At 43.3% G+C, this 15,466-nt stretch overlaps 1 protein-coding gene across 4 annotated transcripts in view; it reads right to left on the reverse strand.

The window, feature by feature from the left end:
- DCLRE1C (DNA cross-link repair 1C) overlaps window positions 1-15,466 on the reverse strand; it is an 87,820-nt gene that overhangs the window by 45,281 nt on the left and 27,073 nt on the right. The window contains exon 3 of one of the 4 annotated variants that reach the window (XM_073551290.1): window positions 9,456-9,540. In XM_073551290.1, the coding sequence (XP_073407391.1) occupies window positions 9,456-9,540 (85 nt within the window). Of the gene's footprint in view, window positions 1-9,153; window positions 9,243-9,455; window positions 9,547-15,466 lie in introns of those variants that run through there. The other 3 variants (XM_073551291.1, XM_073551292.1, XM_073551293.1) reach the window with 3 other exon arrangements.

Here is a 15,466-nt window from a genome sequence, read left to right on the forward strand (position 1 = left end):
CCCCTTGCCCACTGGGGGAGTTCCGCCCTCCTCTGACCACGTTAAGACTGGGCACAGCGTGGTTAAAGCTCTTGTCAGTGTCTGCTCCGGGCACCATCTTCCTCATCTCCTGTGACGTCTGGCTGTGGGCGCCATCTTCTCTCCTCCCTCTGTCGCTGCTGCTGGCGTCGGCAATTTTGTTGGTGGGGTTCACTTCAGCGTTCTTCCCCATTCAAGTTGCTGTCAGCTGTCTGTAGTGTATGGGACCTTGTGTGACTGCGTTTTCCTTGCCACATCATCGGTGAGGTCTCTCTTAACCCTCCACCTGCCCTGCCTGCATTTTTACTTCCCCATCATCCCCTGCTGGTGGTATCATTGCTGACTGTGGTCACTGTATAAGTGGGTAAAAGCTGTTACTTGTTTATTGTTATTTTGTATCACTATCTTTCCCACAGGCTGTTACTGAAAAAGGAGAGGGGGAGTGTAATTATCTAAGCTTCTAATAGTATAATTAAATAGTTCATACTACTTATCTATAGCTTATAACAAGTTTATAGAGTATAACTTTATTTCTGTCATTTTCACTAATAAGGTTACTTTTTCCCTTTCTTCCTGCAACAAATATAAAATTTATAAACAATAACATTTTAAAATGTAACAAAAAATATAAAATATAAAATAAAAATAATTCCTTTATAATATTTATATAAACCATATAACATGTTTATGTGGGGCATTTAGTGATGTCTTTGATCTCTTCTAGTGTCCTTGGGCATTTTCTACTTGAGGGTGTGGTTTCTCACCTCCATATTTCTCAAATTTCATATTTTTAATCTCTGCCAATATGAGTCATCTTCACTCAAGGCTGCCTACTACTAAATCTGCAAGTCTTTCCAAATCTCAAAAACAACATAAAGACTCCAAGACCGGCCATGTTTCTTCAAGGGACTCGGCTAATTTATTAAGTCCCATAAAGTCTTGTTCACCTTTTGAGCGAGAGTCCTCACAATCCTCTAGCAAGGCCCTCTCTCCTTCCTCGTCCACACATGAAGCTTGTTCAGCTCAATGTGGACCATCCCTCTTCACTCATGCATGCTGAGACCATGGATCTCTCCTCCTCTTCAAAGCGGAAGCGTTCCTCGGGTTGTGGGAAGTTGGCAGTCCTCCAATGCCAATTCCTCGGGGGAGGATTATAGTTCTTCCCCCCAACCCTGCCCCAAAAAAAATCCAGGCCAAGACCTGAGGAAGTGTTTGTGCCTTCTTTGTCTTCTGGTGCTTTTCCTGACGCAACTTCCCTTGAGACATGTATGAACACTTTAGTTGATAACCTAAGTGCCAGGTTGCTTCTTGACATGGATAACCAGACAAGGATTTTTCAAGAGACTCGAGCATTTTACTTCTAGGTTGGATGATCATGAGGTTAGGCTGGAAGAATTAGAAAAAACAAATACGCTGTCTCTACAACACCAATCTGATTCAAATTCTGAGATTCACCAATTGAAGCTTAAATTGGCGGATCTGGAAAACCGTTCGCAACAATATTAAGATTAGGGGTATATCGGAAAATATCTCGCCTATTACGCTTTCTGAATATGTTAAGGGGATTTTTAGGAGGATGATGCCAAATCTTTCAGATACGGATCTCATCATCGACCGTATCCATCGTATTCCAAAGCCTCCTTCTATCCCTAAAGACCTCCCTAGGGATGTCATAATGAAAATTCATTTTTTTCATATTAAGGAGAGAATTCAGAAACTAGTCAAAATAAAGGGAGGATTCCCGGAACCCTTCCATCATCTAAAGTTATTTGCCGACTTATCCAAAACAACTATTGAGGGTCGGAAACAATTTAGATCTCTCACCTCTGTTCTGAGAGACGAGGACCTTCCTTACAAATGTTTTTTTTCCCCTGAAACGTATTTCTAATTATAAGGGGAAGACTTCAGTTTTCCTTACACCTGAGGAGGGTCTCGTCTTCTTGAAATCACAAGGTGTCATTCCTTCTGTCTCTACATCTTCTTCCACAGGTCCAGGACATGTTACTTGAGCCTACTATGATTTGTATACCTGGGTTATCTGATATTCTGTGATATGATATTGTGCTTTTATTGTACATTTGTTTACTTTTACATATTTGTTATGGGTACCAATGAGGGTTTCCTTAGCCTTGTGCTGCACGGACTTTTCCCCCAGTGCAAGGAAAACCATTTTCCTTGGTTTCCCTCTAAGCGCTCTAGTACTGTACAGTTTAAAGTTTATACTTTTCTTTGGTTATTTAGTTTGATAGTGTTTTCTTTTCTTGTCACTTTCCAACCAGTGATTGTTTTAACGCCAATTTTTTTTCTTTTCTCATGGTACTTACGCCAGTTACTTATAATGTGAGGGGGCTTAATAGTCCGCATAGGCGTTTTTCCTTCCAGAGGGAAATTCATAAATCTGCTGCGGATGTGGTATGCCTGCAGGAGACTAAATATAAAATGCATAATCATCCTACATTTTCCCTAAAAAATTATCCACGTTTTTGAGCCCTCTAAAAAGGCAGGTGTAATGACCTTAGTCAGGGACTCCTTGTTATTTGAGCTACTGGAGGAATTGGTTGATGTGAACAGTCACTTTCATGTCCTTGTTTGTTCAATAAATTCCCAAATTTATACCATTGTCAATGTTTACGCTCCTAATAAGGGTCAAGTTGGGTTTTTGGAAAAATTACTGAAAAAACTTGAACCGCTTAAAAGAGGAATTTTTTTTACTTAGGCAATTTTAATTTGGTCCCTGATAATACACTTGATGCCTCATCCTCAAATAGGCTTCACATCCCCTCTTTAAACAATTGGCTTTACACTCATGAATTTTATGATATTTTTCGATGTCTCTCTGCCTCTCGCATTGATCTGATATTATCAGATGTATTCTCTCTCCCTAGGTTCTCCTCTATATCAACTGGAAATAAATCTATTTCAGATCATGCTCCTGTTATGGCTAAGTTGGTTGAGGGTCACTCTGTTAATAATCAGCAGCTGTGGAAGTGTAATGCTTCTATTTTTAAGAATCCTACACACCATAAGGAAATCTCTTAATTTTTATTTTTCAGAAAATGTATACAACTCTTCCATACCATTCCTCCAGTGGAACATGTACAAGGCAGTTCTACGTGGTACTTTCATATTTCCTCCCGTATCAAAAATTTTAAATCGGCAAAAAATTAAACGTCTGCAAACTTTGATTAAGGAGAAAGAGTTGTCACTCACCAAAAATCCTTCCTCTTGTTCCACAACCCTGACTGACTTATCCCATCTTCAAAATGAATTAAGAGCCATAATTTTTTCATTTTACGATTTGGCGGTAAAGCAATCCAAATTTCATCACTATATGTCCCTTAACAAACCCACTCGTTTTATGTTTAATCGAATAAAAAAAGATTAGGATACGTAATCGAATTAACAAAATTATTTCTTCTAAAGGCCCCGTCTCACTAAGCAATCTCGGTAGCGAGATCGCTGCTGAGTCACAACTTCTGTGACATAACAGCGATCTCACCAGCGAGATTGCTGTGTGTGACAGCGATCAGCGAGCGGCCCCCCTGCCTGTATCGCTGATCGCTGGAAGAAACCTCTGGACATTTCTTTGGTCGCTGGTCTCCCGCTGGCCAGCACGCATCGCTGCGTGACAGGCGGGAGACCAGCGATCAGGTCTAAAAAATTAAAAAAAAATAAAAAATATATTTATTCTCACCTTCCGACGTCGCGTTCAGCCATCCTGCCTCTCTCCACGCTCCAGTCCCAATGATCCTTTGCACGAATGACCGCGAGACTTTGTTATCCCGCGAGACTGTGACATCTCGCGGTCATTCTCGCAAAGGATCACTGGGACCGGAGCGTGGAGAGGCGGGATGGCTGAACGTGACATCGGAAGGTGAGAATAACTATATTTTTTATTTTGATTCTATTTTTTACAGGATGGCCAGCGATGCCGGGCGCTCGGCATCGCTGTGCTGATCGCTGGTGAAGCTGTCTGTGTGACAGCTCACCAGCGATCACATAGCGATTTACCAGCGATCCTGACACCTTCATATCGGTGTCGGGATTGCTGGTAAGTCGCTTAGTGTGACGGGGCCTTTAGGGATTGTCTCTCACCCACCCACAGGGTATTGCAAATGAATGTTCAAAATATTTCACTCAATTGTACAATTTGCTGTCTGATCCCTCTCTTTCCATTCCAGGTGCGGACTCTATTGATGACTTCTTGTCTTCTGTTAACCTTCCAAAATTTAACTCCACGGATGCGGATTTTTTATCTGCTCCTTTTACTGCTGAAGAGATTGCTGACACCAATAATCAATTAAAATCATATAAAGCCCCTGGTCCTGATGGTTATAGTAACAATTATTATAAGTCTTTTCACGACATTCTTGTTCCCCATTTGACTAAACTTTTTAATGCCGCTGCATCAGTTGGTTCCTTCCCTAGAGAAAATTTAGACGCCAATATTGTACTTATTCCCAAACCTAATACTAATCCTGATCAAATTCTTAATTATCGCCCCATTTCATTAATAATACTGACCTCAAAATTTATTCCAAACTTTTAGCTAATCGCCTTTACCTTATCTTGCCCAAGTTAATTTCCACGGACCAAATTGGTTTTATTAAGTATCGGCAATCCATTGAGGGTACCAGGAGGCTGATAAATGTTGCTATTAAATTAATCAACTCTCAAAAACTTACTTCTGCTCTAATTTCCTTAGATGCAGAAAAAGCGTTTGATCACTTAAATTGGACCTTTCTTAAATGTTCCCTATGAAAATTTGGCTTAAATTTGGACTTTATCACTAAAATCATGGCTTTATATTCTGGCCCTCAAGCACAAATTTATGTTAACAATCACTTTTCCTCCCCATTTCCAATGGTACCCGGCAGGGCTGCCCTCTTTCCCCACTGCTTTTTGTTCTTGCCATAGAGCCATTAGCCCAATTGATTAGGGATGATCCCTCCATAGAGGGTGTTCGCACAGATCGTAAAGAGTTTAAGATCAGTCTATATGTTGATGATATCCTCCTGTCCCTCAATAATCCTTGCTCCTCTATTCCGTACTTGCAATCCGTTCTTCAAAAATTTCCCGTCTTTACACATTTTAAAATAAATGAGTCTAAATCAAAAATTTTCCTATTTAATCTCACCAACTCTCAAATCAGGAGTGTAAAGGCTGTCTCGTCCTGGGGATGGGCAGAGAGGGATATTATTTATCTGGGTCTGAGGTTTTCTAGGAACCTTAGCTCCTTGATTTCTACTAATTTGGATTCCCTACTTGCTTCCATTTCCAGAGAACTTCATTTTTATGATGACAAAGAATTGTCGTGGTGGGGCAAGTGTCTCATTGTAAAATCAATATTTCTTCCCAAAATCCTCTGTTTTCAGGTCCCTTCCCTTACTTATTTCCACCTTCTATTTGACTATTTTTCAGACACGCCTCAATTTGTTTGTTTGTGGTAGCAAGAGGGCTCGCATTGCTTCCAACCAATTACATAAGCATAAATTACATGGAGGTATGGGTCTGCCTAATGTATCGGCTTATTATTTCTCTAATCTCACTAAACAGAGTAAATATTGGTGGCCTACTGGTCATATACCTTCGTGGGCAGACTTGGAATTATATTTTACTAAAAATTCCCCTCCTTGTTCTATTATTTTGAATTTATTCACTTGTAAACCTTTGTCTCGGTCGGATCATCCGATTTTTGTAGCCACTCTTGTGCCATGGAGGAAATTTCTTAAAATCAAGAGTGGTTTTTCTAGGATGGAGCTCATGCTGAGGCTTCCCCTCTCTTTTCTGGCTACTGTTCTGTCGTTTGATTTGCATTCAACTTGGGCCGACTGGAGCATTTCTAAATTAAATTACATTTTTAATGGTCATAAATTTGTATCGTTTTCATACCTTAGGGTTGGGTTAAGTGTTCCCTCATCAGCTTTTATACCATTTACTATTTTTAAAGACTTTTTGACTCCACTGGTGACTCGTCGCCCTCCTATATCGGAGCCAGCGATTGATATTTTGTGCAACTCTGGCCATAACATATTTTGGTCTACTCATTATATTTATCAGTGGTTCAATAACGATTCTACACTTATCAAATCCCCATATATGAGTAAATGGGAATCTGTTTTGAGCTTGTCTATAAATCTAGATGATTGGGAACTGGCCATGTCCTTAACCATGTCCTCTATGACTCTTCATGAGTCCTACTTTAAAATTATATGGAGATGGTATTATTCGCTTTCTCATTTAGCATTCATTAATCCTTCCACGTCCCCTCTCTGCTGGAAGGACTGTTGACAATATGGTAGCCGCTCCCATTTATTTTGGTTCTGTCAATGTCTAAGGCATTTTTGGGATGACATTTCCTCTCTTATTTCTACAGTATTATTTTAAAAAACAATCAGCTTTTTCACTGACTCCTCAGTTGGCTCTGCTCTCGCTGGATGCGAATCAATTGAATCCTGCTGTTAGGAAACGGATTATACATTTACTCTTGGTTTCTAAAACTGCAATTGCTTTTTCTTGGAAATCTTCCAGGGTGCCTGCGGCGCCCCTGAGGGCCCAGTCGCCACAGGAGTACTGAACCTCATCCAGATGTGTGGTATCCCACCCTCAGGTGAGGAGGGAGCACCACCCAGGACTCCTATCACTTGCACCCAGCACACACCAGACTGGCCAGGAAAGGGTGTTGGAAGGCGAGTGTGAAAGGTAGGTAGAGGGGGAGAAGCTTAGAAGGTGGTATGAGGTATGTGATCCAATCAGTGAAAGAGAGGTGACAGTTAGTGGGAGGAGCTAGTCCTGAGGTAAATAGATTGTTCTAGAAAGAGTAAGTCAGTGGCAGGACAGCGGAAGAGCAGGACTGACGCGAGAGGAGGGTCAGAGAAGCAAGAAACATCTTGAGTACACTCCTAGACAGAAAAGGGGTCCTTGGGGCATGGGTAGTGCGATAAGCCACCCGTGGGGCCCGCATCCGTAAAAGGAAGGACCAGGCCACAGTGGGGGAGCCGGCCCCTGAGGCTAGTGGAGAACTACAAGGCTCAGCTAGAAAGCAGGAGGCTGAGGTGACTGCAAGTACCTCAGCCACATCCACAAATACTTCCCAAAAAGGTAGCTAGAGAGGATCCTGGGGCCTGACCCACGTCGCCTGGTGAGATCCGTGGCTGCCGGCTTGGGACACTGCTTGTGAAGGCGCAGGGCAGGAGAGAAGGGAGAGATCAGCGCAGAGACACGGCCTAGAGAGGAGACAAAGAGGAGTCCTAAAACGGTGTCATCAATCTACCTGAACGTTAGCTGGACCCCTCCCCCGAAGGACATGGCACCAAGCGGGCACCTGCGCACATAAGAAAAACTAGAGTAAAAACTCTGAAACTGCACCCTGTTGTGTCCTTTGTGTCACACCTGCCCTACTCCGCACACACCGTCACCAGCTCAACTGCCCTAGGACACAGCTCTACACGTGGAGAGCTACATCACCTCTGCTGCCCTAACACCGTCCCAGAGGATCTGCACTGCAGCGTCGGCTATCATTGTGGAATACCACGGGTGGCGTCACGATCCCCCTTTTCCTATCATCTCCCCCCCATTGAACATCCATCTTTACTGGACGTCCAGGGCCACAGACCGGGTCACTGCCACCGTGACACATCCCCTTTTAACCTAAGGCCCTGCGGGACGCTCCTTGCACTCTTCGCAGGATATTATTGAGAAATTGATTTTGCATAAGTCATATGAACAAAAATTGGCGTTGCTGAATGGTGGTTTCCCTTCCTTTTTAAAAAAAAGTGGTCACGCTGGCTGGAAGTGTTTCTTTAAGTACAGTTTATTGTTTTGTTGTTTATTTATTCTTTCATGTATCATGGATGTCTCATGGTATTGAATTTATGCTACTCTTGCTTTTTCATATGCTTTGTTTTGGTTATAAAATGTTAATAAAATTTGTTTTGAAAAACAAATACTGAGGTAAAATACAGACCAAATACTGAATGTGTAAACGTGGCCTTTATTTGAGAGTATTCACATCCTAATTGGAGTAAGCGTTTAACAATTACAACTCTTTAATATGTAACTACCTCTTTTTAAAGGAACCAAAAGTATTTGGACAATTATCTCAAAACCTCTTTAATGGGCTGCATGGGCTATTCCCTCCTTAATCCATTATCAATCAAGTAGGTAAAAGGCTGTAGCAGATTCCAGCTGTAGCATTTGGAAGCTGTAGCTGTGAACCCACAACATGCGGTTAAAGGTGCTTTCAATGGAAGAGAAACAGACCATCATTAGGCTAAAAAAAAAAATATGAAGAAATCCGTCAGAGATAGCATAAATGTTAGGAATGGCCAAATCAACAGTTTGGGACCTTCTGCAAAAAAAAAAAAAAAAAAAAAAAGCTGGTGAGCTTGTGAACTTGAAAAGGCCTGGATGTCCACGGGAGACAACAGTGGTGGATGATCACATGAAATAATCCTTTCCATGGTGAAGAAAACCCCTTCACAGATGCCACCCAAGTGAAGAACACTCTCCAGGAAGTCGGCGTTTCAGTATCTAAGTCTACCATAAATAGAACACTGCTTGAGCGCAAATACAGAGGGTTCATCACAAAGTGCACACCATTAATTAGCCTTAAAAATTGAAAGGCTAGATTAGACTTTGTCAAAGAACATCAAAAAAAGCAAGCCCAGTTCTGTAAAAGCATTCTTTGGTCAGATGAAACTAAGATCCACCTGCACCAGAATGAGGCTTGGCATGGCTCATGATCTTGAACCAAAGCACACCACACCCTCTGTAAAACATGGTGGTGGCTGTGTGATAGCATGGGCATGAATGGCTTCCAATGGCACTGTGTTACTAGTGTTTATTGCTGATGTGACTGAAGCCAGAAGCAGATGGATTAATTCTGTAGTGTACAGAGCTATACCTTCAGCTCAGATTCAACCAAATGCAGCAAGGTTGATTGGACAGCGCTCACAGTACAGATGGACTATGATCCAAAACATACTGCAAAAGTAAGCCAGGAGCCAAGGCAAAAAAAAGTAGACTATCCTGAGAGTCAATCACCAGATCTCAACTCCATCCATCATGCATTTCACATGCTTAAGACAAAATTTAAAGCAGAAATACCCCAAAACAAGCAACAACTGAAGTCACCTGCAGTAAAGGCCTGGCAAAGAATCACATAGGAGGAAACCCAGAGTTTGGTGACGCCCCTGGCTTCCGGACTCCAAGCAGTTATTGCCTGCAAAGGTTTAGCTACAAAAGTATTAAAAAATAACATTTTAATTTAAGGTAAAGTTAAATTTGTCCAATTACTTTTGTTCCTGCAGCCACTTAACGCTAACTTGATCAAGGCCGCCTATACAAGGGGCTTCGGTAGTATCATTTGCCTTAAATACATGGCAGTGATGTTATATTTGTAGCACTTAAGCTTTACTTGAAGAATAAACACTTACGATACGCTTTTCCCAAAACGCATACTTAGGACTTGTCAGCAGCAATTCCTTAGTGACTGGAGAACAGTACAGGAAAACTTTTAGGCTGTAAAATATAAAAAGTTTATAGAATTTTAGTTCTTGGGTCCGAAAAATATTCAGAATTGAGAGTCCTCAGTGGTTGATACCTTTTAATGGCTAACTGAAAAGATGGTAACACATTGCAAGCTTTCGAGACTACTCAGGTCTCTTCATCAGGCATTGACTAATACAACATCTGAAGAATCACATATATATGCACAACACAGCACAGAAAAAATGCAATAGATAAGACAAGTGATGTGAAGCAGAATTATCATTATGGGATAGGGAGAAACATAAATATTGGACTAGTTCATAGATAAGGAGTCTGGATGTTTTATTGTCCTCGGATTGGGGTCTCCTAATGTGTTGTGATGCCCCCACAAGGTCTTAGGAGCAAATTCCTTAATTGATGTAAAAAGACATAAATCCATGCGACACATTCATTCCAGCACGGAGAGTGTCAAAGGTCGTCATAAATTCTTAGAAGTTCTTAGGTCCAATACACAAAATCATTTCTGATCATTCAGTGTAAAGGACAATGTGCCGCGTCTACACCGAGTATTGAGGTCAATGAACCCCTGAGCACACAAATGCATCCCTGGCAATGTGACCCCTGACCACTAGCTACCAGGAAGGAGGCTACAGTTATGGGACTCCAATGGACAAGGTGGTCAATAACACAGTGCCAACTTACTTAGGAAAGTAGAAAATGCACTGGTAAGCCACAGCAAGTCCGATTCTACAGATAGATGCAAGGCTGGGTTCAGTCGGCCATATTTTCAGGAGTCTATATTCTCAATGGACAGCACATTAATCCAATAAAAATAAACGTGTCTATGCACACAAAAGATTTTTCAGGCAGCCCGATGGTCTGAGTTAAAGAGGCCCTTCTCCTCCCATCAAAGTTTCTGTCCTCTAATATATGGCAATCCTCATATTATAGCCCTGTGTACTTACAATTGCTCATTTTGCCTTTCTACCCAGCTAATTCTTCTCTTTTCCATTAGGCGTATGACATCCCATGATTAAAAATGGACTAGCCGAATCCTTCTAAGCTCAATGTAGAAATAGGAGGTCAATTTTCCCTGTATGAGTCATAAATCACTGCAAAAGTCTCCGGCAGGGAGAGGAGGAAGCAGCTGGGTCAGAAGAAGGTAATGATAAATGAAGAGACATGAGACTTCCTGTTTCTACATAGAGCAAAGAAAATCGCAGTTACTTACCGATAACGGTATTTCTCTGAGCCCATGACGGCACCACGGAGAGAGGGGATCCGCCCCACGGGGACAGGAAACCTACAGATAAAAGGCGTACTCTCCCGCATTAGTTGTTTTACAGAGCATTAACGGAACTTCAGCCTAATACTAACACAACAACTTAAAGAAAAAGAAATTTCTATAATCAATAAACTGCGTAGAGGAGACACCATGTGACTTTGATTAAACTGTAATTACAATAAGTGCGCACTAGGGTGACCGCAAAAAAATCGATGTCGGAATTTTGTCCGTCTGGACCCCACAAAACGATTCCCCTTTCCAGATATTGAGAGAGCCAAAATTTGAGCTCGATCAAACGACGTTAACCCGTGCCGCTTGTCGCTCAAAGTTTGAAAAAATCCAAATTGAGGTATTTTAAGATTTAGGTATTTTGCATAGTCTGTTAGACTATAAAGAATGTGACAACAACATTGCAGAAATAGCCCTGACCAAATTTTCGAACCATTTGTGGTATTTGAATGCAGAGTTGGTGGGATTATCGTTTTTTGATCCCACCATTACAGACAATGAAAAGTTGTTAATGGCTAATAAATTGCTCAGTAGCACAGATGAACCATCAGAGCACGCTAGGGTTGTAAATCCAAAAGTTAGGAAAGAAAAATTAAAAGAGGTAGGAAGTAACCGACTTTAACGACCTTCTGACAAAAGATGAAGAACAAAAGCAATATGTCCTGCAAGTTGTAAGCAAATGCCGAGCATTATATTCTGACGTTTCAAAAACTACTTTAACAAAAGCTCTAGAATAGATTAGATAACTATGTAAAATTATCAACTCATGTAGGTTAGCGTGCTCTGATGGTTCATCTGTGCTACTGAGCAATTTATTAGCCATTAACAACTTTTCATTGTCTGTAATGGTGGGATCAAAAAACAATAATCCCACCAACTCTGCATTCAAATACCACAAATGGTTCGAAAATTTGGTCAGGGCTATTTCTGCAATGTTGTTGTCACATTCTTTATAGTCTAACAGACTATGCAAAATACCTAAATCTTAAAATACCTCAATTTGGATTTTTTCAAACTTTGAGCGACGAGCGGCACGGGTTAACGTCGTTTGATCGAGCTCAAATTTTGGCGCTCTCAATATCTGGAAAGGGGAATCGTTTTGTGGGGTCCAGACGAACAAGATTCTGACATTTTCCCCCCCCCATATGAGATCCGGTCACCCTAGTGCGCACCCCATGCGTGTAGGGAGGGAATATACAGGTGCCGTCATGGGCTCAGAGAAATACCGTTAATGGTAAGTAACTACAATTTTCTCTTTCCCCCATGACGGCACCACAGAGAGAATTGCAGAGACTATTTATTAGGGGGGGACTACTGCCTCCAGCACCCTTCTACCAAAGGTTAGATCTGAGGAGGTGGCTAGGTCCAGCCGATAGTGGTTTAAGAAAGTCGAAGGAGAGGACCAAGTGGCGGCTCTAAATATCTGTTCAATGGAGACGCCTGCTCTCTCTGCCCAGGAAGTTGACACCGCTCTTGTGGAATGGGCCGTTATTCTGCCTAGAACGTCCGCACCTCGTGACGAGTACGACAAGGTGATGGCGTCCCTTATCCACCTCTCCAGTGTGCTCTTTGATGCCTTTCGCCCTTTCTTTGGCCCCTGGAAGCAGACAAAAAGAGACCTATTCTTTCTACACTCCCTGGTGGCCGCTTGGTATTCAATTAGGCATCTCCTGACATCTAATGTGTGTAGGGTCTCTTCTCCCTTGTTTTTAGGATTACCTTCGGCAGATAGGCTGGGTCTGTCCTAAGTACCACCCTGTCATCCAAGATCTGTGTAAATGGAGGGAAGGCCGACAGGGCCTGGATGTCACTAATTCTACAGGCCGATGTGAGGGCTATCAAGAGGGAGGTCTTGAGAGATATTAATTTTAGCGGTGCTTCTTGCAAAGGCTCAAAGGGCGGGTTGGTCAGGGCTGAAAGTACCAAGTTTAGATCCCAGGGAGGGGTGTTTAGGGAAGACATGGGCCTGGATCTACTGGCTGCCTTAATGAATCTGGACACCCAACGATTCCCTGCCAAGTCACAGTTGTATAGGGTCCCCAGGGCCGCAACTTGAACCTTTAATGTGCTGGTAGCTAGACCTTGCTCTAAGCCCTTTTGCAGGAACTCTAAGATCTTTGGTATGGGTACTTTCCTCTTTGGACTGGCTCTTGATACTGAAAGGAACTTCCTCCAGACCCTCCCATACTGTTTAGTGGTTATCAGTTTTCGGCTTCGTAGTAGAGTGGATACCAAATTTTGGGAGAAGCCTCTGTTGATTAATAGAGCCCTTTCAAATTCCAGGCCGTCATATGTAGGCTCTCCACCTGAGGGTGCAGTACCGGGCCCTGAGAGTAGGCTCGTGATATCCGGGAGGACCCAAGGGTCGGAGATGGACATTCTCCTCAACCACGAGAACCACGTCCTTCTTGGCCAGAAGGGGGCTATTAATATTACCCTCGCTTTGTCCTCCTGAATCTTCCTCAGAACTGATGGAATTAGGGCTATTGGTGGAAACGCATAAGCAAGAGGGAAGTGCCAGGAGATCATGATGGCATCCAGGGCTACTGGATTCCTGGAGGGGTCTATGGAACAGAAGGTTTTCACCTTCTGATTCGTCCTGTTGACGAAAAGATCTATATCGGGTTTCCCCCATAGTATCGTGATCTGGTTGAAAATTTCCTGGTTCAACTCCCATTCGCCCTGTCTCAGCTGTGTGCGACTTAGAAAGTCCGCCGTGACGTTGTCTGTCCCTTTTATGTGGAGTGCCGTCAGTGAGCCCAGGTTTCCCTCTGCAAATTGGAGGATTGATCTTGTCACTGTCATTAGGGCGCGGGATCTTGTGCCCCCCTGATGGTTTAAGTAAGCCACTACCGTGCTGTTGTCCGAAAACACCCTTACGTGGTGGGATCTGAGGGATACCACAAAGTGCAGGAGGGCAAGTTTTACCACTAACAGCTCCTTCATATTCGAGGAGGCTGCCTTTTCGTCCTCTGTCCAGACCCCTTGAGTTACCTGATTGTCCAAGTGAGCCCCCCCACCCCCTGGGGCTTGCGTCTGTAGTGAGGACTCGAGATACCGGTATTACCCAAGGGACCCCCCCTGGATAGGTTGGCTGATTCCGTCCCCCACTGTAGTGAATGAGCTGTTTCGGGTGATATGTCTAACCGCCCTTCTAAAATTCTGTGAAGGGAAAATTCTGCCGCTAGTGTTTCCCACTGTAAATCCTTTGTATGGGCTTGAGCCCACTGCACGGCTGGTATACAGGCAGTCAATGACTCGAGTAGAGACATGGCCTTCCTCAGTGTTGTTACTGTGTGAGTTATTGCCCCTGCTGCTATTTGCTTTATGTGTAGCATTTTCCGTTCCGGGAGTCGACATTCCTGCCTGAGGGAATCTATGGTTATGCCCAAATACTCTTGTACTTGGCTCAGGACCGTTCAGGATTTTTGTAGGTTTACAGCCAACCTAGGTCGGTCAGAGAATCCATGGTCCTGTTCAACTGGTCCCTGCAGTGTGATGGGTAGGTGCCTATTACTAGGAAATCATCCAAGTATGGGACTATTGGGACGTCCTGCTCTCTTAGATGTGCCATAACCTCTGCTACGATTTTTGTGAATACCCTCAGGGCGATGGCCAGCCCGAATGGGAGAGCCTTGAACTGGTAGTGCTTTCTCTCTCCCCCCACGGTTACTGCTATCCTGAGAAATTGGCGGTAGTCCGTGTGTATGGGGACGTGGTAGTACGCGTCCTTTAGATCGAGTACCGTCATGTAACAGGATGGAAACAGCATTTTCACTGCAGATTTTATTGTTTCCATTTTGAACGGGTCGATTACCAGGCACTTGTTTAATTTTTTTTTTTTTTTTTAAGGTTTATTATTGTCCTGAATGTCCCATCTGGCTTCTTCCTCAGGAAGATAGGGGAAAAGAAGCCTTCTCTTTCTTGGTGAGGAACCTCTTGCAGTACTGATTTCTCCACCAGGGTCTGAATCTCCTGTTGAATTGCGGCTTGTTCTTCCGCCGACTGCCTCTGTGGGGTCACTGGGAGACACCTTCAATGGGGTGGCTTCTTGTCTGCCGGTTTTCCAAACATGAACCCCTTTCCTTTGCCTCTTCTATCTTCCCACTTGTCCTGGGAATTCTTAGGCGGCTTCCTCTGGATAAATTTCCTGCTCCGAAAACGCTTGAAGGGGAAATTGGATGGGTTAGGGAAAGACTTCATTTTATCCCCCGCTTTGTCAAGTATATCGTCTAGCGTAGGTCCGAAAAGGAATTCACCTTAACAGGGAATGGAGCAAAGTTTTGATTTTTTCTGCAGGTCTTCCGTCCAGCACTTGATCTATAGGGCCCTTCTAGCTGCGTTCGAGAATGAGGCTGCCCAGGCTGTTAGCATGATTGAATCTGCGGATGGGTCCGCTAAAAAGGCTGCTGCTCCTCGCATCAATGGGACGGAGTCTAGGATTGCGCTTCTCTGGGATTTGTTTTTTAGCTGGTCCTCCAACTGATCCAACCACACCATAAGGGCTCTAGCAGTGCAAGTGGCGGCTATGGCGGGTTTCAGCCCTCCTCCGGCTGCCTCCCAGGAACCCTTCAGAAACGTATCCGCTTTTTTGTCCATGGGATCCTTCAGTGTACCCATGACCTCAAATGGCAGAGAGAATTTTTTTTTGAGGCTTTTGCG

This window comes from Dendrobates tinctorius, unplaced genomic scaffold (genome assembly GCF_039654945.1).
Source record: "Dendrobates tinctorius isolate UK_male_01 unplaced genomic scaffold, ASM3965494v1 ptg000174l, whole genome shotgun sequence".
Taxonomy (NCBI): Eukaryota; Metazoa; Chordata; class Amphibia; order Anura; family Dendrobatidae; genus Dendrobates; species Dendrobates tinctorius.